The 27292-nt window shown below is 44.8% G+C and overlaps 2 protein-coding genes and 1 long non-coding RNA gene across 6 annotated transcripts in view; 2 read left to right on the top strand and 1 right to left on the bottom strand.

Moving 5' to 3' along the window:
- The first annotated feature begins 79 nt into the window (after positions 1-79).
- LOC128337320 (cytochrome b-c1 complex subunit 8) lies at positions 80-5245 on the top strand. 2 transcript variants are annotated; one of them, XM_053278146.1, is made up of 3 exons: positions 80-221; positions 1989-2156; positions 5041-5245. In XM_053278146.1, the coding sequence occupies exons 2-3, from the start codon at positions 2003-2005 to the stop codon at positions 5133-5135; spliced, it is 249 nt and encodes an 82-aa protein (XP_053134121.1). In that variant the 5' UTR covers positions 80-221; positions 1989-2002; the 3' UTR covers positions 5136-5245. The 2 variants fall into 2 exon arrangements, with proteins under 2 accessions (XP_053134121.1, XP_053134122.1); XM_053278147.1 differs by lacking the exon at positions 80-221 and adding an exon at positions 224-359.
- Positions 5246-5984: 739 nt separating this feature from the next.
- PACS1 (phosphofurin acidic cluster sorting protein 1) overlaps positions 5985-27292 on the top strand; it is a 69565-nt gene continuing 48257 nt past the window's right edge. The window contains exon 1 of one of the 3 annotated variants that reach the window (XM_053278603.1): positions 5985-6670. In XM_053278603.1, coding sequence (XP_053134578.1) covers positions 6312-6670 — 359 coding nt within the window. In that variant the 5' untranslated portion in view covers positions 5985-6311. Of the gene's footprint in view, positions 6671-11903; positions 11990-27292 lie in introns of those variants that run through there. The other 2 variants (XM_053278602.1, XM_053278604.1) reach the window with 2 other exon arrangements.
- Positions 10536-13817, bottom strand: LOC128337523 (uncharacterized). The gene is made up of 2 exons (XR_008312302.1): positions 13665-13817; positions 10536-12024 (listed from the first exon to the last, which is right to left on the bottom strand). It is a non-coding gene; the product is annotated as an uncharacterized LOC128337523 (long non-coding RNA).

Genomic DNA, 27292 nt, shown 5'->3' with positions numbered 1-27292 from the left:
GCCCCGCTGGCGTCAGCGCACATGCCCCGCCTCCCCGGCGCGCGGCAGCCTGGGAAGCCGAGTTCCACGGCGGCACCGCCCGCTCGCTTTCTCTAGGCTGCCGGGCAGAGCTTTGCTACGGAAGTGACGTTGAGCATTCCGGAAACGGGGACTCGTTGGTTGGAGGCCTTCAATCTAGAGTCGGAAGCGGCTGTGTGACCTTTCCGGAGGACGCTGAGCGGGTGGGTAACGTGTGGAAAGGAGTGGGGCTGAAGAGTGGGGTTGAAGGGGGGGGGGGGGTTAGTTCTCGCTGTTGTCTACGCCGTGCGGATCCAGGTACCCTTTTGGGAAGCGACGAGCTCTTTCCTTGCTGGTTGGCTGTGAGTTCCTTTGGGGTGGATTGCTTGATATTATTTATCATTATTTATTATTTAACCTATTTCTAGAACGCCCCCAACCTACGTCTCTGGGCGGCTTACAATTAAAATCTTTTGAACGTTAAACAATTAAAATAATTTAAACACTAAAATCATGAACACTAAAATCAGTTAAAAGCCAACATTAAAAGTATTAAAACTATAAATCTGATTAAAATGAGGTTAAAACTATATACAGATGTTCATGCTTGGGAAGCTTCCAAGGCAAACTTGAACCCACTACTAGGATTACCAACAGTCCCTTATTAGCAGGGACAGTCTGTCACTTACAGGATGCCATTTGTTGCTTATTTTCAGCGAATGGGGAAGACCTATGGCTCAGATCAAACCAGTTGTTTTCACTAATAAAGAAATAATTAATGAGCTCCAACCAATGTTCTAATTTTTATAATCAGTGAGTGGAAATAGTTTTGTTCTGGGCGACAGTATCAAGGTAGCGTGACACAACCCTATCTCGGAGAAAGCGGAGGGAGGGGTAAGTGCACCCTCCCCCACCCTTAAAGTGCAACCAGCGAAACAGCCAGTTGTTCAAACCGGTTTGAAGGCCTTTAAAAGGGCCTCCGAACAGGCACACACACATCCCTACCCTATATATGAGAGACAGCCCTATTGAATACAGTAGGACTTACTTCCAAATACTGGCCAGGACAGGGTTTCTTAAACCCATCAGCCCATCATGAGTTCTTCTCTGGTTTTTATCAATGAAATTGTCATTAAAAGCTGCACATCAAAACAGAAATGTTTAAGCAATCACTCTAGGCAGCTGTCTCAGCCAAAACGCCAAGTTACATTCAGAGGGTATAACTATGTTAGTTATGGGATGGACCATAACTTGGTGGAAGAGCAGCAGCTTTGCATAAGTCCTAGGCAGGTCCTAAAATTCTAATTAAAAGCTTGAGAGAACAGGAGAGTCTTGAAGGTTTTCCTGAAAACAAACAAGAGGAGAAGACGCTCTAATTTCAGCAGGGAGCATATTCCAAAGCCCTGGGGCAGCCATAGAGAGAGCCCGGTCCTGGATCGCCACCAGACAAGCCGGTGGCAACCATAACAGGACCTCTCCAGAACATCGTAAAAGGTGGGAGGTTTTATGACAAAGGAGGAGCTCTGTTAAATAGCCTGAACCCAAGCCGTTAAGGGCTTTATAGGTAGTAACCAGCACTTTGTATTTCACTCGGAAACATACTGGCAACCGGTGCAGTTCTTTTCAAACCGGTGTTATATGGTCCCTTTGTGCTGTCCCAGAGATCAATCTGGCTGCCGCATTCTGTACTAATTGTAGTTTCCGTACTATGTACAAAGGCAGCCCCATGTAGTATGCATTACAGTAGTCAAGCCTGGAGGTTACCAGCATATGTACCACTGTTTTAAGGTCATTCACCTCTAGAAATGGACAACACTGATGTGTCAGCCGAAGCTGATAGTTCATTTAGTCCATCTGAACCTAAACCACAAGTGCTGTCCACTGAAAATCACTCCCAACACAGATCTCTGTGACCGTAAAGGATGTGAAGAAGGCTCTCTCTTCACAAATTGTGTTCCTGGTCCTTTTCCATTGGTTTTTCATTTTTTCAGAAAATCCTGCCAAGATGGGAATGCACTTTGGGAACCTGGTAAGAATGCGGCATGTAATCACTTACAGCTTGTCTCCATTTGAACAAAGAGCATTTCCTCACTACTTCTCCAAAGGAATCCTCAACGTTTGGAGGCGATTTCGTGAACGGGTCTTCCGGGTGGCACCTCGTAAGTGACTAAATCAGTGGCTGTTTGGACTGCTCTGTAGGTCCGTCAGTATAAAATGTATTCAAGTGTAGTTCTTGAGGACTGCTGTCCTACATTTTTGAGATGAGTGCACCAATAATCAAAGCTGGAGATTAGAGGAGGTCTGAACATGCTGGTTGCTGAAACAAGACAAGAGATGGCAAGCAAGCTGTTGCTTCTCCGCTGTCCTGTGTGGAAGAAGAGTTGGAGCCTGTTTTGTTTAAAAAGTATTTTCTCTGCAGTATACTAGGAAGACTAGATGGCGTAAGAGAGCAGGAGAAAGTGAAAATCTCGGCTAGTCAGTAGCCACATGTTCCTGAATTATAATATCCGTAATGTGATTACACAGTAGACTTGGCCACGAGTTGATGTTATCAATTAATAATCTCTTTAGCACTGAAGATTGCCTTTTAGTGCATTTCAAGTGGTGAGAAAGCTTCACGTGCTGTTGCCAGAGTCCTTAAAATGACATAAGTATTGTAATCTTTGGGGTTATATATTCTGTGTAATATATTGTAAATTGCTTCGGTTCTAGTTAAAAGAGTGGTATACAAATATTTTAAATAAGGAGACTGAAGACTCTGGGTGGTTGTTATTTATTAATAATAATATTTATATACCGTGTTTCAGCCGAAGCTCTCAAAGCAGTTTACGTTAAATAAACCTAGTTCCTTGCTCCAAAAGGGCTTAAAGTAAAGTGTGCTGTCGAGTCAGTGTTGACTCGTGACCACAGAGCCCTGGGGTTGTCTTTGGTAGAATACAGGAGGGGTTTACCATTGCTGCCTTCTGCGCAGTGTGAGATGATGCCTTTCAGCATCTTCCTATATCGCTGCTGCCCAATATAGGTACCATCGGGGATTCGAACGGGCAACCTCATGCTTGCTAGGCAAGCCATTTCCCGCTGCACCATTAGGTGGCTTACAGTATAAAAAAGAAACATACGGTAGATACCCACAGCAACCACTAGAGGGATGATGGATAGGAAAAGTTCCTCTTTTCCCGTCCTAAACAATGGAAAAAAAGCTGCAGCTAGTGATAGATCTTTAAAGGAGTGAGGGATCTCAAAACACTTGCCACATTCCTAGGCTTTCATAATGGTGAAATGTCAGCTTTTAAAAGTTTGTTATAAAGGATGGCGTTGGATCACACTGGAATGGTATTCGAGGCTGTTAGTTTGGTACCCAGCCTACATTACTTCAGGATTTGATCACCTCATCATTGCAACATGTAACACTCATACTATCCTTATGGAGTTCACTGCCCAGGATGTGGTGGTGGCCGCTAGGTCAAATAGCTTCAAAAGGTGGTTAGAATAATTCATGGAGGAAGATGAAGAGCTCTGTCAATAGCTATTAGCTTTGATGACTGTCCAGAACACCCAGTTTCAGAGGCAGTCTACCTCTGGATATTAGATGCAGAAGGACAAAATCCAGAGAAGAGCTTTTGCCGGGTGGATGTTTTGATCCAGTCCCGTAAGGCTGCTCTTATATTTGTTCCCAGTATTGTCCTCAAGACTTTAACTGCAAGTTTTGATTTCACAGTTGCCTTTAAAACATGTGCAATTACAAGGACTATCATTCCCTGGAAGCAGTTCAGTCTTAATTCCTCAGGTCAATTCTCAGTGTTCCGAGGGGTACACCCAACGCACCTCTGAGACTGGAGGTTGGGCTGGTCCCTACTGAGGCTCATATCTGGTTTATTAAGATTAGTTACTTAAGTTTATTAAGATTAGTTAAGAAAGTAAGACCTACCCCGAAAGTAAGACCTAGCAGTAATTTCTGATGTACCGCTAATTGCCCTAGTGCATTTTGGGGGGCTAAAATTAATATAAGACACTGTCTTATTTTCGGGGAAACACGGTAGCTGAAATTGGAGTCAAACCAGATGAGAGATCATACTGTTTCTGGGTGGGGAAGAGGAGATGGAGAAGAAGATTCGGAGTCTAGGCTTGCATCCCTCAACACTGATTTTATTGGGTATCGTGAAAGCCAAGGAATCCCTAAAACGATGCATCTGGGATATAGTGCTACAGGAGGATAGGGTAGAATTATGTGCTTTCCAGCCCTACGAGGTAGCTTATTTTGTAACTCCTCGGAGCTGAAATGGTGAGTGCTGAAGCCTCACTTAAACCGACGAAACACCAATATCAACTTACCATCCCCAAAGTAAGGAGAAAGTTTACATTCGAGTGCTTTAACCCACTACCCTCGGCTGTCATGGATAGCCCTTACTCACGCACACCTGCGTTGATGCGTTGATCATCTGCGTTGATGCCCTTGTCAGGATTGGTTGAGTCAGTTGACCATGTGTTACTCCGCTGCCCATTTTACGGAGATGTCCATCTATTGCTCATAACACCTATTTTACCCAGGCAGGTTGTTCAATTTTTACACTTCTCTCCTTTTATCAGACTTTAACACTGATGCCACTTATAGGGTGGCAAAGTTTAGCAACATTGCAAGTTGTGTTAGGAAGCAGCTTGATCACGCTTCCCCTGTCACTGTAAATAGGTTGGTGTTATTGTATATGATGATATTTATATTGTGAACTGCCCATGGATTTTTTTGTATGGGGCGGTATCCAGATGTACTAAAGAAAATAAGTGAATGAATGAATTATAAATTCTGTATTGTTGTACTGTATTTCTACTATTACTAATAATATTTCTGTACCACTCTTCAACCAAGGTTCTCAAAGTGGTTTGCATAGATATAAATAAATAAATAAATAAGATGGTACCCTGTCCCCAAAGGGCGGTCATGGGCCATAATAAATTTGATTTTGATCCATTTCACAGTTGCCTTTTAAAATACAGTATGTCTCTATTAATGTAAGAAGCTGACATGATTATTTCTTCTTCCCTAAGCATTTGTTGCTGGCTATCTTCTCTATTCCTGGGGAACAGAAGAATTTGAACGTTTGAAAAGAAAGAATCCTGCAGACTATGAAAATGATGAATAAAATATGAAGAAACTAACCTGAAAAAAACAACAGCTGGATGACATGAATACCCAAGTATTTATGATGACACTTAAGATACGTGTTCAATAAATCTCAATTTCTGTTCTGCCCTTGAGTGTGCTGTAAGCTTTTTCTGGGGGAATGTCCAGCCATGGGCTGTTTCTTGCTGTTGTTTTCTACACAACATACAACTCCCTCTCAACTTAAAAGAGCCAGGGATGGCCTCCCTATGGATGAAGGTTGAGGCAGGGGCTTAATGTTTTAGACAACATTAACAGCAACCTCTCTCAAATCTTCCCAACAGGACAAGGTTGTTTTTAAATATATATATATATATATATATATATTAAAAAATCAAGGGTTCCTTCCAGGAGAAACAATAACTAAGGATTTTTCTTCAGATGGTTTTTCATGACTTTTGCTTTTTATTATTATTGTTGGGGGTGTGTGCGTTTAACACCACCCAGGGGCTTTTCCCGTAGGAGATGCAGTACATCAGTGTACTAAATAAAATAAATAAATGGCACGGATTCCTCACACTCTCTCGCTTTCTAAAAACATCATTTTAAAATTAAAAAAATATTTTAAAAAAATTAAAATTATTTTATGATTTAATAAATATAATAATTTTATTAATAGTTTTTAAATAAAAAAAATAACATGTTATTTTTTTTTTTAAATTTGGGGTGGGGGACATTTTATGGCCTTGTCTGCCTTACGTTTTGTTCTCTAAAACGCGATCCACGCCGGCCTCCTCACAGAGGGAGCGCGCGCCTGAGGGGGGGGGCGGGAGCGCGCGAGCCCGAGGAGGAGGAGGGGGGGAAGGGGAGGGGGGACGAGAGAGAGAGAGAGAGAAAAGAAAAGAAGGGCGCGCAGGCGCGATCTCGCCACTCGCTCGCTCGCTCGCGCTCGCTCCCCCGGGCCAATCGGCACGCGGAGCCGTCGGCTCCCCGCTTTCCCCTTTTCTCGCCGCCGCCGCCCCCCCACTTGCCCCGCCAAGGGTGGCAGCACGCGCTCCCCTGGGCCGCGCCCCACCTCTCTCTGCCCGATCAGCCGTTGGTGTCGCGCGCCTGCGCGCAAGGGCAACAGGAGGAGGCGGAGGCAGGCGGCTGTGGTGGTGGTGGAGACGGGGACGGGGAGAGCAGCCGAGGCGGGAGCGGGCGGCGCTCCTCAGCCATGGCGGAGCGAGGGGTGCCCGGCGGAGGCGGCAGCCAGCGGGGATCGGCGGCCCCGTCCCCCCTGCAGCCCGCCGCCCCGTCGTCTTCGTCGTCCTCTGCCGCCGCCGCCGCCTCCTCGTTGTCGTCCTCGGCGGCTCCGGCTCCTCCTCAGAGCGCCCCGGGGCAGCAGCAGCAGCAGCAACCGCCGCCGACGCCTCCGTCCTTGATGCCGCCGCCCCCGGCGCCCCCTCAGTCCTCCGCCCCCCTGGGCCCCGTGGGGGGCGCCCCGCTCGCGGCCACGGCGGGGGGGCGCCCCGTCCAGATGAACCTGTACGCCACCTGGGAGGTGGACCGGAGCTCGCCCAGCTGCGTGCCCAGGTGAGAGGGGCGGGGCGGGGGAGGGGGCGCCCCCCGAGCTGGGGCAGCGTGTGTGGCTCGCCAGCTGCTGGACTACAAGCCCCATCACCCCCTGGTACACTTGATTACAGCGGGGAGTGATGGGGCTTGTAGTCGGGCAGCCCCCAACACCCCCCCCAGCCAAGGTTGCCCCCCTGCCTGCCCTGCATCCAGGGCTGTGCAGTGTGTGTGTGTGTCTCCAGCTGCTGCTGGACTACAAGCCTCATCACCCCCTGGTATACTTGATTACAGTGGGGAGTGATGGGGCTTGTAGTTTGGCAGCACACTCACACACACCAGAGCCAGTTGCCCCCATGTCTGCCCTGCATCCAGGGCTGTGCAGCTTGGGTCTCCCAGCTGCTGTTGGACTACAAGCCCCATCTCCTTCAGCTGGGAGTGATGGGGCTTGTAGTCTGGCAGCCTCCAGAGAGCCAAGGTTGCCCACCCCCATCCTACATCCAGGGCTGCACAGCTTCGGTCTGCTTGCTGTGTTGTGGGGACTGCAGCTCCCGTCATCCCTGGTTGGCTCCTGTGGTGGGGGGTGATGGGAGTTGTAGTCCTGCAACATCTGGAGAGCCAAGGTTGCCTATCCCTGTCCTGTACCCAGAGCTGCACAGTCTTGGCCTCCCAGTTGTTGTGGGACTGCATCTGCCATCGTAGCTGAGTGCTGATTCCTCTGGCTGGGGGTGGCTGATCCCACAACAAATGGCAGCCCACTCCTCGCTTAAATCGATCCCACCTATCAGCATGTACAGCACTTGGGTGTGAAAAGCAGGGAGGAATGAGAGTTTCTATTTGTAATAATGAGTACGTTCTAGCTGCATGTGGTGCTCTTTGACGGGGCAGAGCGAAAAAGGAGATGCACACCCCTTATCCACCAGCTTGGGGAAAGAGGAAGCTGTCTTGTATAGAGTCGGACCTTTGATCCACCTAACTCAGGATTGTCTACTCTGACTGGCAGTGGCTGTCCAAGGTTTCAGGCAGGGATCTTTCCCAGCCCTCCCAGAGATGCTGCCAGGGATTGAACCTGGGACCTTGTGCATGCAAAGCAGATGCTTCGCCACTGAGCTACTGTGCTTTCCCAATGACTGTAAAAAAGAGTGGTATCTCTCCCCCACATCCCCTCTTATCTACCATGTACAGGTGAGAGAGAAGGTGGGGAGGGGTGGAAAGGAGATCTTTTTTTAAAAAATGGCCTCCTTTTTCTGCATTTATTGCTCAGCAGAGGAGAGGGGAAAGGGCAGGGTGGCAGAGAGGTAATCTGGAGGAAACCTTGGTCCTGGGGTGGTCCTCCTGCTCCTTCTTCCCGTTGTCAGTATAAACCAGTACACTGGGAGTGTTAAGCCTGGTGGGAATCCAGAGCAGTCTGCCCCCTCACTCTCTGCAGCTCTCAAAAAGGGTGTGTTTTAAAATCACTCACACAGTCGGTTGCCGTGTGCAAGGTGAGAGAGAAAGGGGCTGCTCCCCACCCCTTAACACCCCCTGCGCTTACAGGGGGGATGTCTTACACCCACTTCTCTACAGTGCTCAGGTGAGAGGAAGTTAGACCAGACTCCACCCACTCTTCAGGACCTACTTTCTCCATCATCCACATGAAAGAGAAACATCCCTTAAATGCTCATATCCCCTATGTATGTAGAATGATTCTCTCCTCCCAGTATACAGCTGCTCCTATATAAAGGGGAATGGTCTCCTGTCTTCCTTCCCCCCACCCCATATAAAGGAGGAGGGGAGATCTTCATTATGCAAGGGTGTAGAAGATGCTTAAGAACGTGTTCTTTTGTGTACGTAGGAGAGGATGTCGATGAGTAAGGGGCTTATTATCATTTTACATCTCTCACAGCAAAGACAAGTTTCCTTCATATGCAAGGGAGGGGTAGATGTTCGGACATCCCAGTCCCCTCACCAAACACTGAAACATGTGGGAAAGAACTGCCTCTTTAGAAAGTCCCCCCATACCTAAAGAGTGATGGTGAGGATTCTCTTGGGTCGCTGGGGATGTAGATATCCACGAAGAGACTTGTCTTCTGTGTGTTGGCAGGGCAGTGGTTACTTATATGAGAGGACTGTTGGTGTTGAGTCGGCGGGTTCATTCTTTATGTGTGTGAGGTGGTGAAGTGTTTCACGGCGGGCTGTTTGTTCCCCTTCTGACAACTACATCTTCACCCCTCACGCACACCGTGCCAAGGAGAAGCAGCCCTCCCAATGCCAGTTCTTCTCCTGTATAAAGGAGAATGAGTTCTTCTCTCATAAAGGAGAAGCAGGCCTCTTCATTATAACTGCACTCCCCATATATGACAGGATGAGAGCCCCTTATAAATACCTTTGTGTGTCCCCCCCCGGAAGGTGAATCCGGTTCCCATCCTTAATCGCCTGCAATTCCTCCTTGCTCGTCTAAAGGAGAACTAACTCAGACACACTCGCACTCCAAAGTGCACGCCGAGCTGCCTCTGTGTCAGGTGAGAAGGGAGTGAGTTCCTTTCCCAGAACACAACATTAGTCAGACTAGCATGCCTTAACGCTGTCAGTTCTCTCTCCCTAATGAAAGGAAAAACCCCGCAGCCCACTCATGTGGGAAAGGTGATGTGTTCCCCTCAGGGTGAAATTAAGGCCAGCTTTCTTGGAAACGTACACTACACACCCTGCTTTCCCCTTTGAGCAAAAATAATTGCCTTAAGATGCACCAGCACCTACAATGCATCTTTGCCTTTATGTGTGTGTGCTTCCTTTTTTCACATTTCTCAAGGTGAGAATTTCCCATTCCTACAACCGCTGCTTCTGCTTGGTGAGAATGAGACTACTGAATCCTCTACCTATTAAAATATGCCTTCTTGAGTCCACAAGAACTCCTCCACAAATCCACCCTTGCCCTGTTACGCTCTTGTGTGAAGATAAAACACATTCTCTCATTTTGAAGAGCAAACCTCCCTGACGCAAGCAAAATTGAGATGTGCACTCATAGCTCCCCTAGAGATCATGCTGGGTGTCCTGCCCCACTGACAATGAGATGATCCACCCCATTCAGATGAAGTGTTAGCGAACTGCACCAGGATCCTCCCCATCTTCCATTGGAGGAGCGGTGGGAGGTGAGGCTACCTGTAGCCTTCCATTGTGGTATGGGATTTTATCCCCACAAAGACATGTCTCCATTTTATCCGAGCGCCATCCAGGAGCCAAGCCAGTCGGCGATCCCACTGTCCGAAGACAGAACCTTGACTATGTAAATGCTGTCCCCTGCAACCAGTGAGCACTTGGCATAGATAGACTTGTCAGAGGCTTCTTTTAAGGCCTGCCCTGTATTTTGTCAGGACTCGCCATAAGACCTTCACTGCTACCGTCATGGAATCTTACTTCTTATTAACAGCTTGATCTAGGGTGCCCTGTACATAATTCATAGTGCCACCCTACGTGCATCGTTTGGCAAATGCTTTCTCCCTGTCACAATCCTTGGTCCTATAGTTCCATTTAGATTGTAAGCTCCTCAGGACAGGGGCCTGCCTGTTTTTGCTTGCGTGACTTGTAAAGTGCCATGTACACTGATGATGCTATAGAAGTAATAAACCGACCACTTTGCTCTCCAAATGAGACATGGGGACAGCTGTCTGTAGGTTGCAAGCGCAAGTCCCCCGCAACGACTGCATTTGTGTTTCTCTCTCCCCCACCTACATTAATCATCCGCTGCCCTCCTGCATCTATTTCTTCTGTCCCAATTGGCCTTGAAGAACTTCATGTCCAGGTAATGTTTGCCCTCTGTGCCCCCCCATCCCCCCCCCCAAGTGAGGCTGTCCTGTAAGATCTCCTTTTCTTCCCTATGCTTCAAGCAGAGACACACACCCTTCCTGTCTCCTTTCATGAGATGGGGTTTATTATGCACACCAAACTGCTGCTGCTCTGAGGACCGGCCAGCCACTTTGCTCGGCAAGAAATTGGCATTAGAGGGAAATAGCCGTTTGTGCCCACTGGGAGATAAGCAGTGGTCTTGAACTGATTTATCACTGTTTATTTTTAGTCTGCCTGGACCTGTTTGATCTTGAAGAGCCCAGGTGGCTGATTATCATTCTCCTCTCACACAGACACCATGCATGTTACCAGAATTATGATGCTAATCTCTTGTTCAGAACCAACATGACTTGGCCAATATCTTCCTGCTAGCGAGCACAACACCAGTATGTTTCGAGCACTAGCACATGTTGTGGCATTTTGTGGTTGCTGAGACAACCTACCTATCTACATCTCCAGGGCGATATTTTTGCCACCCACCCTTTTCTTAAACAAGAATTGTACAGTGATACATCTGTTGCGGATATTTAGATGCCGCTCAATTGAAGGATTGGTCTCAGTGGCTGAATATTAATTTGCTGTAGAGTTGTATGTTCTTTTGGTTTGAATGAGGGAAAACTTTTAAAATACAGTACATAGTTCACATAGTTCCTTGAAAGCTGTAGGGAATAATCCCAGCCAGACCTGAGCTGCAATCCACTTAAGAGCAAGCTTCTTTTCTTCAGAAAGCCAGAACAAAGAGCACTGATGCTTGGACTCTAAATTCCCCCTCCTGTAAAAATCCACTTGCAACTGATTTGCTTGTTTTGCTGATTGCTTGGGTACTGGGTTCAAAACTTGCAATATGCTAATTTTTGGTGCCCCACTAAGTTCTTGAAGGAAGTGATGTAAAAGGGCAAACTTTATTACCAAATGAGTAATTTTGGGATTTTTCTGTCTAAATATCTATTATCTGTTTCCGATGAAGGGATGGATTGATAACCTGTGCTGGCAGCTTAGTTTTCTCACCCTGCTCCACTTTCTGAGAGAGCTTCAAGATGTGCTTTCAGTAAAGCTGCATTTACTTTAGGATGGCCTTTCTACAAAGTTCCTGCTGTGGAGAGGGAATTGATTTAAGGCCACAAGGGCTCATAACAATCATTCCAGTGCAATCTTTTGCCATGTTTATTTTGTGAATAAAACTCATAATTTTCTGAGCAGGAGTTCTTGGAGTGAAAGGCAATAGATGGGGAACATCTCATTCTTGGCCAGCTGCTGTGGGGATTTTGGTTGTGCTAGGAGTTGGTGTGTTGCTGACCATCCTCGTGGTTGATGTGTCTCTGCAATCTCCATGGGCAGTCAGTCAGTTCCACCTCTTTCACGTGGCTCTTTGCACAGCACCGGAAAGCGCGTTACATGCTTCATTAACACAGGAATTTAGTTCCTGTCGCGGAGGAAGTTGCTGAGCAGAATGTTTTCTCATTCCAGAAGTGTCAGTGGTGGTGACTCTCATCGTTGGCTGTGCTTTTCTACAAACCCAAAGTTTGTACTTGTTCACTGCCTGGGGATTTTCTTCCCTGGAAACAGAAGTGCAAACCCGTTTATGAAGCTATCTTACTGTAATAGTGCTGAGAATGAGTGGGAACGTTATCTGGTACAGTCTAAAGTAATTCACTTGCCTGGCAAATATAATTTTTTAATATTTAGTTAGCGGAAAACCCATCACACTTGGTGTGTAAATCTGACACCTTGAGACATTAAGGCTGCAGTTATAAACTCATTCACTCTCTGTAGCAAGTTTCTGTACATGTAATGAACTAGGAGTGGTACATGTCTTGTATATCTCTCCTTGATTGTATATGTATCAGCAGTCGCTTTAGCTTGTTCTGGACTAATAGAAATGGGCAATGTTTTCTCTTTTCTTTTTTGTCGCTTCCCACTGTGACCTTCAGTTACAAAATATTTATTTGCTGTTCTCACGTATTTCTCCTGGCTGAAGGGCTCTGCTGATTTCCTAGGGGGAAAGTAACCATAGCAGGTGGGAAAGCAAGTTTGCCGATGCTACATTTTTCAGTTCCAGCAAATAAATAATATTGGCCTTAACTGTTGAGATTGCTGAGTTGTCCTGAGAAGAATCTTGTAATGGAAGATACACAAACTCTGTGCTTGGAAGGCATCAGTTCCCTAAGGGACAGTCCTCTTTGATACACGAGAAGCATTATAGTAATATTGAGAACTGATATAGGGATTTTTGTTTAGGATATGCATGTTTTTTGTTCATTGTCATCATAGAGCTCCTTGCTGTTAAAGTTCCAACCTTGCCGGGTTCCTACAAGTATTTATTTTCTAATACAAGCATAGTCTAAATTGTTCTTAAGTTCTCTATGTCAATAAATAACATCTTAGCCATCTTATCTTCCCACTCCACTAGAGATTCATAGTGGTTCATTTACTGATCCCCAAGCAGGGAAGATCAACCCTTTTGAATTTAGGCTCTTAACCGAGCCACTTTTCTTTGTTAAGAAAGTAATACTACTTTTTTTGTCTTACTTTTTGTCACCCTGTCTGAGGGAAAGACTCTGTGAGGTGTGCAGGCTGTAGTATGTGGGTTAATTTTAATCCTCGTTGTTAAAGGGTAGGTCTAGCAAACTGTTATCTCTGGCATCTGAAGACTATCTGGCCACACTTCTAAAAGTAGATCTAAGTTATTTAGTGATTTGAAGGCATGTGGCAGATCAGGTCTTGGTATCAGACTTTAGCAACCACAACAGTATATTTTCTATGTGTAGTTGTAATAGAATTTTGTGAGAATTTGAAAGCCTTCATATTAGGGCTACCCAGTTGGTTTAATCTTTTTACTGATTGATTAAAATGAATCTGCATGTGCCAAAAACCTTAATATAAATGTCGCTTTGTGATACGGAAGGAACTGTCTAAAGCCAGCGTGGTGTAGTGGCTAGAGTGCTGGACTAGGACCGGGGAGACCCAAGTTCAAATCCCCATTCAGCCATGAGACTTGCTGGGTGACTCTGGGCCAGTCACTTCTCTCTCAGCCTAACCTACTTCACAGGGTTGTTGTGAGGAGAGACCTAAGTATGTAGTACACCACTCTGGGCTCCTTGGAGGAAGAGTGAGATATAAAAATGTAAAAAGAAATAAATAAAAACTTAATACCCAAAAGCTACTCATTGACAGAAGGCCATCTTGAACTACTCACTTTCATTCCCGGTCCAGGACATGTCTATTAATGGCTACTAGTCTGGTGGCTGTGGGCCACCTCCATCCTCAGAGGCACGATGCCTCTCAATACCAATTGTAGGGGAGCAGCAGCAGGAGAGAGGGCCTGCCCTCACCTCTTGCCTGTGGGCTTCCCAGAGGCATCTGGTGGGCCACTGTGTGAAACAGGAGGCTGGACTAGATGGGCCTCCAGTAGGGCTGTTCTTATGACAACCACTGTTGCTTCAGCAAAGCAATGTGTGCCCTTAGATTTCTCCTCTACCAATTGTGTATGTTACTAACGTTGAGGAGCCCTCTCCTTCCAATTAAAACTAGCCCGCCACTGAAAAGTCGACTAAAACTTGAGGTGATCTACTGATAAATGCTTGTAGTCCTACTTAGTATACATATTTGGCAGCCTCCATAACTGAAATGAGAATCAAGAAAAGGATGCTTACATAAGTAAAAGTTCACAGTTAAATTAAGAAACCTGTTTCTTGGCTTAAATGTTTGGTTTCAGTAACTTGATTTTTCAGGCGTTCATTTCCTGGCACCAATGCTCTTCTACAATGTGTTTCTATATTATTGTAGTAACTTATTGCCCTCATGAATGACCTTGTCTGGTGTTGGCTTAGTGATAAGAGCTTGAATGTTGAGCCAATTAATCTGCTCTGAAACTGTCATGAATGGAGGAAAATACAGGCCTGCCTTGGCATCTTTAACCTGATTCTGTTGATGTTTGTTCAGATGCAGTGCCTGCCGGGTTCAGTGAGTTCATTGCCAAGCAAGTGAACATAGGTTTGCAGGCTTCGGGTCCTGATTCATTTTACACTGCCATATTCCCTCTGAGATAAATGAGAGAATATGTGAGTGTTAAGTACTCTGCATTGGTGCCTTCAGAGTTGATATAATTTGTGAACCGAGACTTTGGCACAGTTGATGAATTCCGCAGTAACATAGATTCTGTAATGTGAATAACGCAGTAACATGAATAATGCAGTAATGTGTTTGAAGTGGATGAGGTTAGGGGAGGGGTGGACTGGTGGAATATATGGAGGGGGAGTGGACATCTTTACATATTGGTAGTGTTCTTCTTTATCCTCTGATATCAGATGTTGCCCCAAGCCCTTGAGATATTGATAGGTTATACGCATTCTGATAGATGCATGTGGTTATAGGCACTCTGGAACAGTCGATAGAAGCGGGAGATGGACGGAGGCAGGAGAACAGCTGGATATCAGTAGTACAGTTTCTGAAAGAACTTTGCATAGTTAAAGCTCAGGCCTGCAAAACTGTGGGATTTAAGAGTCTACTTTCACGGTTAATGTGCCAGCCAGGGAATTGAGAGAGACAGGTCATCTTTAATGTATGAATACCTCTACCATAGAGCTTCTGCCTTTTGAATTATATGTTGTTCAATAGTATGTCTGATCAGAAGGCATCTATATGGCAGGTAATGCAGGCGTACATAAGCTTTGCAAAGACTCTGAGACAAACAGAATAAAGAATAATAAAATAAACCAGAGGCCCCTGCAGTATCTATTACTGAACGTGTAGCTGGAAGAATTCCTCTTGGAGTATGTTGATGAAAGAGAGAAGCCATTTTCAGTTCACCGCAACAATGAATCTTTGGGAGTTTTCAGAATACTTAACGGTTAGAATCCTAAAACATGCTCACATAATACAGAGGAGTCATCGCCCAGGGGTAAAACACATGTAAAGCACCCGGTTTGCATGCTGAAAGTCTGTTTCAGTCGCTGGCATCTCCAGTTCAAGAATCTGGTCGCAGGGTTGGGAGCCTGCTGCCAGTCAGAGGAGAAAGTCCTAGAGGAGTTTTTGACAAGTTCCCTTTAAATAATCAGGTCTGCAGCTCAGCCTGGTCAGAGCACAAGACCTTAGTTCAGGTCCTTCTCCACCTGGGTATCCACTGCCCAGAGAATAAAATACAGATGTGAAGTGAAATTGGAAACATTTCTTGCATCATGCTCAGCTTATGTAGCTGTATGCAGACACAGAATAGATTGCAACGTCAAATAACGACAGATGGAATCTAATAGTGCATTAAGTAACATGTGTTGCTCTTCATTGTGACTGGCTTATCCAGACCAGATAGTTCTTCCTTGTATCCACCCTCCTTTATGTCAATTGGTCCGTCTCATCATGCCCCTCACTCTGGTCTATGTCTGGCTCTCTGTGGTTTCAGTAGGTGCAGAGCTCACCCTAACTACCCTTTTGTAACAGTCGCATCCTGCCTTGTGGTCAGTGTCATCAGACTTGTTTACAGGACAAGGCACATTTGGGTCAGAGCTCTATAATATGACTTTCTATCAAACCCATAATACTCTATTCACGTATATTCAATAAGTTGTGTGCAAATCTAATCAAACTCTCTTCCACTAGATAGAAAAATAAAGTTGTTATAGAGCAGGAGTTCGCAACCTTGGGTCCAGTGTTCCCTCTAAGGCATGTGCACGTGTGTGCGCTCACATGTTTTTTGATGTCCGTTCAGTTAATTTTAGATCCCGCTCAGGTTGAATCAGGAAGGCCGCCCTCTGAATGGAGGTGCGCACACACTGCCTTGATACTGCCACCCAGAACAAAACTCATTCCACACACAGATCAAAAAAATTAGAGAGAACACTGCTTGGGTCCCCGGATGATGTTGGACTACAACTCCCATCATCCCTACCCAAAGGCCATTGTGGCTGGGGATGATGGGAGCTGGAGTCGCAACACCATCTGGGGACCCGGCCGAGGTTGGGAACCTCTGTTATAGAACAATGGTGTGGCTTGGTATGAAGCAGCTTCACATCTCCATAATGATCAAAGATCTTGCTTTTCATTAGCCATTTCCCCCTTCCAAAATATTGGTATGCTGGCCACTTTCCTGTACATGGGTGGTGTCTTGGGTTGTGTGTATAGTTTGTCCTCGGGTAGCATGAGTGGTAATTCTAGATGACTAATAACTGCTAATACCTGTGATGCCAGAGGTTTGAAAGCTGTGTTACTGAAGCATGCCACCGTAGTGGGATAACAGCATGCATTCAATAGCCCCTCACCTGGTTGCCGATGGTAAGAGCATGAATCTCCTCCCAGTGACCAGGGAAGTTTTGTGAAGTTGGTGGTGATACTCAAGGCTGCAGATGACTCCCAAAGGTATCTAAGGGCAAGTGGTTAGGGGGGAAATGTCTGTGGGCTAGTAGTGTTTGTGTCCTTATTTGCAAGATGGACAGACCATGGTGTTGGTAGAGAGTGAAGCAGAGAGGAAGGCAGGTGAAGACGTAAGGTGCCTGCTCCGACCGGAGTGTCCTGCCCTGTAAGGGAGCCAGACTGGGCTTGGTTTGGTTTGTTGAAGTGGAAGAGTAATGTCTGTATTACATTCCCCCTGCCCCCGACCTTGTAAGCTGGTTTGGGGACCCCGGCTGAAAAAACAAGATAGAAATCGGCAAATAAATAATGATGTCATTCCCTTACAGTTGGGTATGAATGTCATTGGTCATGGAAATGCTTTCCAGGGCATCACAGTGGATATTGCTTCTGCTTCACAACACCATTGTTGCCAGCTTTTTCCTGACTACATGTGGCCTTATAGGCAATGAATCCCCCTCCTCCCCTCCCGCGCCCCAGTTTTTATAGCATGTGAATCTTTGTTCCATCATATGGCTTTCTGTCTCCTTTGCCTTGGATCTCCTCTGAATTCTTTGCTGTGAATGGATTTGGGAGAACAATTAATTTAGCTGAGGCCAGTGGCTTTTCTGATATTGTATAATCTTGAAAATGAATGATTAATCCCCAGCAATTCTTTCTGGTAACTCAGTTTTGGTTTGACCTCTGTTAAGGGAACATTGGTGTTTGAAGTTAAACATAGGCGTGAATAGGCCTGATACTGTTAATGGAATTGGTTAATTGTTTTCATGGAGGTGTTGTGTGGTGGAGCAGGGAAGGGGGAGAAGGGTCTTTGTAGTGTGCTTAGTGGCCCAGCGGAGAAATGCTTGATTAACAAGCAGAAGGCTGCCGGTTCAAATCCCTGTTGGTGCTATATTGGGCAGCAGCAATATAGGAAGATGCTGAAAGGCATCATCTCATATTGTGCAGGAGGAGGCAATGGTAAATCCCTCCTGTACTCTACCAAAAGAAAACCAAAGGGCTCTGTGGGTGCCAGGAGTCGAAATCGACTTGACGGCACACTTTACTTTACTATATTTTTAATGGTACTTAAAGTCTTCTTGAAAGCAATGACTTGGTTGAGAAGAAAGAATGATTCACAGTCGTCATCCCCAAATTGATACTAGGCCATGTTTACAGATGCAATATTTGCACTTCAATACCTCTTCTCATAGGTCTGAAGTTAAAATTTAATCTTCAAAAGCAAAATGCTCTAAGTCAGGGGTGTCCCACTTCTGTTTTCTCAGGAACTGTTCAGTTTTACAGATGAAGGTCCAAGGAGAAAAAATATATACAGGCGGACCTCGATGTTCACGGGGGTTCCATTCTTGATTGCAGCCATGGACACTGAAACAGCTAGTATTGAGGCATTGGGGGCTATGGGATCACGGGATTAGGTTCCTGCTCGCCTTGAAAATGGCTAAACATTGCCGAAAATTGGCCAAATTTTGAGGGGAAATGCAGGAGGGAGCACCTTACCATGCTTTGCTGCTCCCCCAAGTTGTGCTGCGCCCTGGAATGCTCCCAAATCAGCCAAAAATTGCCTCAAAGTCACTGGGTTTCTTGGTTCCCCCTGCCTTAAATGGAGCCATTTTGAGGCTCTGAGAAACAAAATGTCAGCCAGAAATGATGTCCACGGTCATTTCAAGCCACCCGCGGATACATGAGGTTGGTGTGTTTTCCCTGAGTATGCCATGGTTGGGTGTCTTTTTCCCAACTGCAGATACATGAATCCGTGCCTAATGAATCCGTGGATAACAAGGTTTCCCTGTATTGTCATATAAGCAGGACCTTTCACAAATTGGCATATTCTTTAATCAACTTGGAGCCATCTGAGAAGTAAGAACTTCACAGATATGAAAGTATGCACTTGGATGCATCTGGAAGATTACATACAAGAAGATAGATATCATGAAATGTGGAGCTGTCACACTCTCAACTTGGGAAACCTTGTTTTCCTTATGAGTGAAACTCTGGGAAATTTTTCTGTTGCATCTTGTTTACAACTTAGTAAGGCCACCAGAGGTCAAATCAAATTGCCATGGAAGGAAGGTGGAGTTGTCCTGAGGACCACCAAACAATTATCCCATTCCCACTTTAAAATATGAAAGGAAAAAGGCTTGCAGAGACCATGCCATGGAATCATTATGGATCTCTCATTCCTGGAAGTATTTGGAAGTAATTCCTATTTAGAGTAAGAGGAATTTACCTGGAGAGGCTAATAATTTACTCTTTTGAGTTCACATTCACATAGACTATTGCTGAGGTTTGATGTGTACATAATATATGAAGAAATGGGGTACCATTTAAGTTATTGCAAAATGTAATTAAGAAATCTGTGTTGAATAAAACAAATATTGGGCCAGGGCAGTAGAAATTGCATTGTGGGGAGGTAGGCATTGTTAGCCTTCAGATTTGCATGTGGGCAAAGATTTCTCAAGCATGTGTGCCAAATATTTCTAGTCATGGAGAGTTAAATTTCCTGGAAAATAAATGCCACTGACATAAATAGGCCCTATTCTTAGATTTGTTAAATGAGAACTTCCTTGGAGCAATTGGAGCTTATAACTTGGCCTAGGTGTACAGGAAAAAATGCCATGTTGGATTAGGTGCTGGCAAGTAGTGAATGATAAAGGGTAGCTAGGAATCAACTTACGTGTGAGTTGATCCACTTTAATTAGAAGGTCAGTTTAAACTAATTCTGTGGTTGAACCATTTGATTTTTAAAGGACTGATGTTTCTGCAATGAAAGAGATCTGTCAGTGAGATGAATTATATTGGAGAGTGCAGTGTTTGGGGTTAACCTCTCTTACGTTGGAGTTAACTACTCCTACCTTTGAGTTAACCCCTCTCATCCAGAAATGTCCATATGATGCAGAAGAGGTTAATTAAATGTGGAGGAAGCCATTTGAACCTGGAGAAAAATTGTGGATGTTTAGAATGTTGGTTTCCTTCAGAGAGTCAAACCAAACCCTAAACAGGAACCAATGCAGAACCTAAAAGCTGTTGGTTGCCTTGAACCAGAGCTGTACCCCTAAACACAGAAATTGGCAGCTATTTCAGAATAAGTGGTTTGACAATCCAACATTCAGCTTTCACTTGTATGAATCGTGTTGTGTTTTCATGCTTTTCATATTATTATTATTTATTTGATTTCTGTTCCAATCTTCCAAAAATGGCTCAGGGTCAGGGTGGTTTACACAGAGAAATAACAAACAAATAAATATTTACAAATCCTTATAAGTAATAACAAACTCAACCCAGACTTTGAATGGTGTGACTCCCTGGGTTTTTTTCCTAGGTGCGGAGTCTGTACAGGAAGCATAGCAATATAGGGATCAGGAAATGGTTAAAAACCAAAGAGAGCTCGGTCTTACATAGATTATAAAAACAAGAAGAGATTCCATAGTTCAATAAGAAAACAGACTGAGATAAGTGAGGCCATTGTCTATTCAAGATGGGGAAAGAGAGGAAGGGCAATCTGGTGATGGCACATATGCTCACTCAGCTTTGATGTTGATGAAGGTGCCATTGAACGGTGCTATCCTGAGATAATTATTGACAGTGGCTTTGAAGGAACTTACTGTTATGCAGATCCAAATAAAGCTTAATGCTTTCAAGCCTCGAGGTAGGAGTACCTGACAACTGGTATAGCCAGAGCTGAGCCTGTCATCATCTCTGTAATAACCAGTTCCTGGGCTCTGTGTTGGATAACGTTCTAGTGTGATCAAGAGTAGAAGTAAATGTGCTGCATTCAGCACGGCTGTTGTGGAAGGAGCGAAACAGGCTCTCTCTGAGGTCGCCAGTGATAGGTTTAGCTCCTGCTGCAAAAGTGTTCCTAAGTCACCCCTTTACTTTCTCCTCTGTATTGTGTCTTTACTTTCTCCTATATATTCTTTGAGTCTTGGCAAAGTCGGTTGCCCAGCATCTACCAAGAAGGACCCCATAAAGATGTGTGTGAGCAGTCGACATTTATGACCTGAGGATCTACAGTGGTTTCAGTGGCGGTGAAGATCCTCCAGAAAATGCTGAAGGATGGGGACTCAACAACAGTTAGCTTAAAAGGTAGTAGCCTGAGTTTACAGAGAGAGGTCTCAGCCTGCCTAATCTGTTGTCCTTTTTTGAGAAGGTAACTGGCTTTCAAGGGAAATGCGGCTGGCTGTTTGTGTTTGGACGGAAGGGAAGCGTTTGACGTAGTGTGCTGTGCTTCCATTTCCATGTGCAGTTTTCAGGAATATTTGCCAGTGTTATGCTTGGGAGCACATTGTGCTTATTCTAAAGTTTTCTGTTAATGGGAACAAATGGCGAGTCAAATAACAGCGTGTTGGCACATCAGTGAGAGAGGGCCAAAAAGGGCAGGGATTTGTGTTGGCTGGCAGAATCCTCCCAAGTGACTTGAAGCTGTACTGGCATAATTACCTGGTCCAAACTACTTAGCCCAGTGACACTGCAAAAACAGAGTAATGAAATGTGCATTGTGGAAAGAAAAGGATAATTAAGGGTCTGTGGATTTGGCTTCTCTCATTGGGAGTCTGCATTTTTAAAATCCCTTGATGTAGAGTGAAAGTGAATTGCTGTGATGGGTTTATTTTAAATGGTCACCTCTCCCTGCCAAACTCTCTTCTCCGTTTTCCTGCCCTTTTAAAGGGGCAGAGTTGAAAATGGGAATACTCTATTTTATGTGGGCCGTTGCCCTCTTGCATATTATTTTGTCTTGTGTAAGACGAGGCCATTGTGAGCCTTAGTTTTTCTTAGAAAGGCTCACAATGGCCCTACCTTAAACAAGTCAAAGTATGCAAGGGGGCAACTGCCCACGTAAAATCCATGACTGTAGATTTCAGACATGTCTTTTTCAGCTGTGGTGGCACAGTGGGAAGCAGCTTGCCTAGAGTGCAAGAGGCTGTTGGTTCAAATTCCCGCTGGTGTGCTTCCCACACTGTGCCTAGTAAATACATTTGTAGTCCCCTATATTGGGCAGCAGCAATAAAGGGAGGTGCTGAAAGGCATCATCTCATACTGCACAGGAGGAGGCACTGGTCAAGCACTCCTGTATCCTACCAAGAAAATTACATGGAATGTGATCATTGGAGTCGACATCGATTCGACAACACAATCTTTCCATTCCTTTCCTTCTGTTCATTGCTATAGCACTTTTCCAGATTAAAGCATGTTTTATGATTGATCATCAGTAGATTGTCTTAAATCCCACCCCCCATGGTGATATTTAATAAGTTTGCTTGTTAAATATTTGTCCTTTGAGCTAGGATTTCTTGTCTTCTGCCACCATAAACAAGCACATCCTGTATAGGGTTATTTTGAGCAAATGTACCAGCCTTTGGCACGTACTTGATTTCAGCCATTTTCTAGTTGGTTTTCATCATGGAGAGACTAGTGGTGCGTTGCCCAAAGTGTAACCGAGGTGGTAATTTTGCACCTGTCGCGTTTTATTCTTCCTTTGAACTAGGGAGACTGAATTTTGTTACTTTATTAATTATCCAAGTGGAGTGCTGTGTTTTGCTTTGGGTTAACTGACGCTAGAATACTAGATTATGTGAAGACATTAAGCATAGTGGTGTACTTTGACATATAATGGCATTCTCATCTTCCTTGTAGAGGCACTAAATCAGAAATGTCTTTGGTGTAATTTTAAAATAGTGTTCTTATTTCCCTGTTGGGGAACCCCAGGATACCTGCAGGGATTTGCAAATGTATTTTTGCATGTGGAGCTGTTAATGAAGATGACAAAGCTGCTTCTCAAAACATATCTTTTTGACTAATTTAAATATGGAAAATGATACACACTTGTGGGAATACAACCATCAAAATGAGCAATGGGCAGTGATGGTGGGCAAGCTTCCTCTCTCTGGGAAGAGATAAGATAATTGAGATGATCCTGCAAGTTGTATTTTTGTGATGGTTGGCTGCATGTATACCGCCTCCTCCACAGCATCTGCAGTCGGCCCAGCTCTTAATAGCAGCTTATTTGCATCCACTAGAACCCTTTGGTTTGGGAGAGATCATCTGTGTCTCATCTGGTCTACGCATCAGGGCAGAATTGATTTAATTATCCTTAAACTATTGCTGATAGATGGGTGTTCCACTGGAACTTAGCTTTGGATCTCTGCAGGGCTGTTATCAGCCAGTACCCTTGGCAGTTTGTCTTGCTGTATCTGGTGAAGAGCACTGCTGTGCTTTTATTATTATGCCATTTCAAATCAAGGACTCTGGTCCTGCAGGATTGCTAGAGCCCGCTGGCTGTAATCTCACCAATCATGTGCTTTGTTGATTTAGAGCAATGGCTCATGGACCTCCCTTCCAAATAGCAGAGCCCTTGCTGACTTCATTTTGGGTCCTGCCCGGCATTGGCATCTGCAGGATAATCTTGTCGTAATTTGTATGCAATAAAAAATTGAGTACTTCAGGAACTGTTTTTGGTAGTAAAAGCGGGGTTGTAGGTCATGGCAGTTGAGCTATAATGAAAACTGACCAAATGAAATGAATGCTCTTGATTACTTTCAATTCATAACTTTCACATTCATAAGTAGGTTGCCTGACAGAGAAATGAATTGCTCCCACCATCATCTCAAATATAGTTGTGTGGATGGTTCACGATAGGAGTCTTCTGTGCAAGCCCTGTTGAAAGGAATTGGAATTGTGTACAAACTAAAGTTTTTAAGTTCTTTGAGAGTGTCGACAGGCATGTGGTGGATAAAGGTGTTATAGTATACTTGGACTTGCAAAACAAGTTGAAATCTTCACCAAAGGCTCTTGAGCAAATTTAGCATTCGTGGGGTAAGGGGACAGGTTCATGTGTGGATTGGTGACTGGTCAAAGGACAGGAAGCAGATGGTAAGAATAAATGCACAGATTTCACAGTGGGTGGAGGGGAGTAAGAAGTGGAGTTCCCCAGGGACCTGTACTGGGACCAGTGCTTTTTAATTTATTCATAAATGATCTAGGAGTTGAGGTAAGCAGCAAGGTGGCCAGATTTGCAGATAACTCTAAACTATTCAGGGTAATGAAGTTCAGACGGATTGCGAGGAACTCGAAAAGGATCTCTCCAAACTGAGTAAGTGGGCTACACAATGACAAACGTGTTTCAGTGTAAGTGTGTGTAAAGTGATGCACGTTGGGGCAACCACTACCACCTCGCAACTCCATATCCTGTACACTGATGGGGGACTGAGCAGTTTATGACTGACCAAGGGTTGTGGTAGACAGCTCACTGAAAGTGTTGACTCAGTTTGAGACAGCTGTGAAAAAGGCAAAGTCCATGGATGGAATCATTCGGAAGGGGATTGAGAATACCCAGAACCATGGGTCATCCCAAGAAATTGATTGCCAAGAAATTCAGAACTGACAAAAGTAAGTACTCCTTCACACAGTGCATAATTAATCAATGGAATTCTCTGCCACAGGATGTGGTGATGACTACCAGCTTGGATGGCTTTAAAAGAAAAATTCATGGGTCTATCAGTGGCTATTAGGCTTGATGGCTATGGACTAACTCCAGGCTCAGAGGCAGGACTTGCCTTTATCTCTTGCCTATGGGCTTCCCAGAGGCATCTGGTGGGCCACTGTGGGAAACAGAGTGCTGGATTGGATGGGTCTTAGGCTTGATTCAGCAAGGCTGTTCTTATGTTCTTAACTTGCAAGAAGAGCTCTACTGGTCCAAAGCTATGATTAGTCCAGTGTCCTGTTTCCAACTGCAGTCAGCAAGATGCCTTCAGAAAGATCACAAGCGTGAGTAAAGGCTTGGATTTCATAAATTAATTATGATTATGTGAAGAAATGTTTTCTCTTGTCCATCCTGAATTGGTGGCTATCATGTTTGTGACTCAGGGTCCTAGTGTGGTACAGCCAGATGAAACTTTGTGGAGCTTGCATTCATTTCCACAGGATTTGTGCAGGAGATGTTCATGTTGGAATGTGTCCCTGGTGCGTGCCCCAGTTGAGAGTGAAGTGGTGAGCAGAAATGATGGACGGTATACTCTCACAGTATTCTGATAAGCCACACGGTATAGGCTTCCAACTTGCCATCCTGACAGGCATGGTCAGGAGCTCATTTCCTTGGCCAAGCAGATCCTCCTGAGTGCTGTTCTTCATGGACTTTCCTCTTTCAATTTCTTCGCTGTCACATTCCGTATATCCACCGTGTGGATGCTCTTGTTCGTGCAATGGTGAGGCCACGCGCTGTTGAAGAACGATCATGCAATGAATAAATGATGTAGCCGCTCTCCAGCCAACCTTAATGTACTACTTATGAAACTGCAATTACTAAAACATTTTATGAAGTTTATTACTAGATGGCAAGAATGACTCGGCAAAAATGGACTCCTGAGATTTCAATATGTGGAAAAACCCCAAGCTTTCATAGCTTGCTTTTATTTAAAACAAAACCAAACTTCTGTGGTTTGAACACCACAATAAAATTTAAAAATTCCAATGATTTTTTTTTACCTTTGCCATTTGCAAATCCTAAAAACGTGCCTCAGCTAGTCCTGAATGATGCAATTTTAAGGAACTGTGGGCTACTTTGGAGGTAATCTTTTCAGCAAGAAACAGCTTGAACAATGTCTCATCAGCTTATTTGCAACTTTGGCTTTGCTGCCATTCTGTGCATCAGGGCTGAGTCATTATGGGTAATGCCCTTTGTTGTGCTGATCACACATCGTTTATACTTGGTCTAATTGTGTAGATCTGTCAACACACTTGGCCAAAGTGGGAAGCTGTTTGGTCTAGTCAAAATCATTGTGAGTTAGTTATTTTTGTGGACTTCTTGCCAGGCTGCCATGTGATATGATGGAATACTGTAATGGGCCATCTCTGGAAATTGGGAAGATCCTTACAATAGTGGTATCCATCCTTCCATACTGGTTCCCCATTTATCTCTACCACTCCTATACTCTACCAAGAAAACCACATGGCTCTGTGGTCTCCAGGAGTCGATACCAACTCGACAGCACAACCTTTCTTTTCCCTTTTCTGTTTCTTATGCAACCTTCTAGATGATGATGATGATGATGATTAAATGTATTATCTAGGAATGGAGAAGAGATGGTCTAATTATTTCTCTGTTGTGTATGTGAACATATACGTTGCCTCTGTTGTTGCTTAACAGAGAAGCGGAATTGACTTTCTTAGGATAACCGCTTGCTTTTCTCACTAAAATACTGGCTTCCTTTTACTCCACTCGGAAACAATGTGTCCACTGGGGAGCAATCTGGATTCCATTCTGACTTGTCCTTGTCAAGTTGCTAACCTTTTGGTTTTGTTCTCCTTACTCAGCTGGAGGAGATGGTACATAGCCACGCACGCACAGCTTGGTCCAACGTCACTTTCTGCCTTTTTTTGGGGGGTGGCTATTAATATTTCAATATCCTAGACATTATGCTGTGAAAACAGGCTGGGAGTTTCCCCTTGGTTTCATCTCTGCCTCAATGCGCGCTCCATTCTTCTTCCACTTAAAGATTACTGTACTGTATTATGAGGAAGGGATGTGGGGGGAGGTATTAACTGGACCCATTGTGGCTTCCAGTTAGCTTTTAAATGTCATGCAGCAGCTGTAGGGAATAAATACACTCTTGAAGTCCTAGGTCATCTAGCTCTGCTTCCTTGTAGTCAGCATATGAGGTGTGCAGGGATCATCCAGAAACTGCTGTTGCTTAATCATGCAAGTTACCTGGGGACTTGCCATTGCTGTGTGGAGTGGTGTAGGAAACAGTCATCCAACTTCTTTCCCTGAAGAGCTTTCCAGAAATGATCGGAGTGGCAATTCTGGAACTAATCTCAAAGCGACGGAGTAATTTGGGAATATGCCTGGGAGAGTTGGTGTAGCTGAACATGGGAGGCACCACGTCCCAGATGAGATACCTGCAAGTCTACAATGGGTAAAAGTGTGTGTGTGTGTGTAGCCTGGTCAAAAGCTAGGTCCCAAGTCTGGTAGGAGAAGGAGAAAGACTTGCTTCTGGCATGCCGTGCATGCCTCTCCCTGGGTTAAAAATCATGTCATACCCAGCTAAGGCTCTTAGTTTAGAAATGGAGAGCAGATTCATGGTGAGGAGGATGTAAACGAGCATCCTGTCAGATATTTCCCACCTGGAAAAATTGGAGTGGAGGGCTCTGGATGCACACAAGCCAAAGCCTAGCTCCCTTAGACTAGTTGAAGAGAGTAGTGGTTGACGGACCCCTTCCTTTTGGGGGTCTTGGGGCTGGTGGGGTTTGTGATTCCGTCTCTGGGAAAGTGGTGGCTTTTCCTCCTGCATTCTTCTGGCTAGGCCAAGCCTCCTGACTTCGCTTTCAAAGCACTGCTTGTCGTGCCCTTTTCACCTTGGTTCCATACTTGGACTTCATGTTTTCAAAAGTGGCATTACTTCTAATGAAAAGAATAAGTGTGAAAGGATTGTGTTGTCGCTAGTTAAGCTGTTGGTTTCTTTTGTTGTCCTGCACGGCGTATTAGGTTTT

This window comes from Hemicordylus capensis, chromosome 14, assembly GCF_027244095.1.
Source record: "Hemicordylus capensis ecotype Gifberg chromosome 14, rHemCap1.1.pri, whole genome shotgun sequence".
NCBI classification, from domain to species: domain Eukaryota; kingdom Metazoa; phylum Chordata; class Lepidosauria; order Squamata; family Cordylidae; genus Hemicordylus; species Hemicordylus capensis.
The sequence above is the reverse complement of the archived record's forward strand: the minus strand, read 5'-3'. Positions and strand labels throughout refer to the sequence as shown.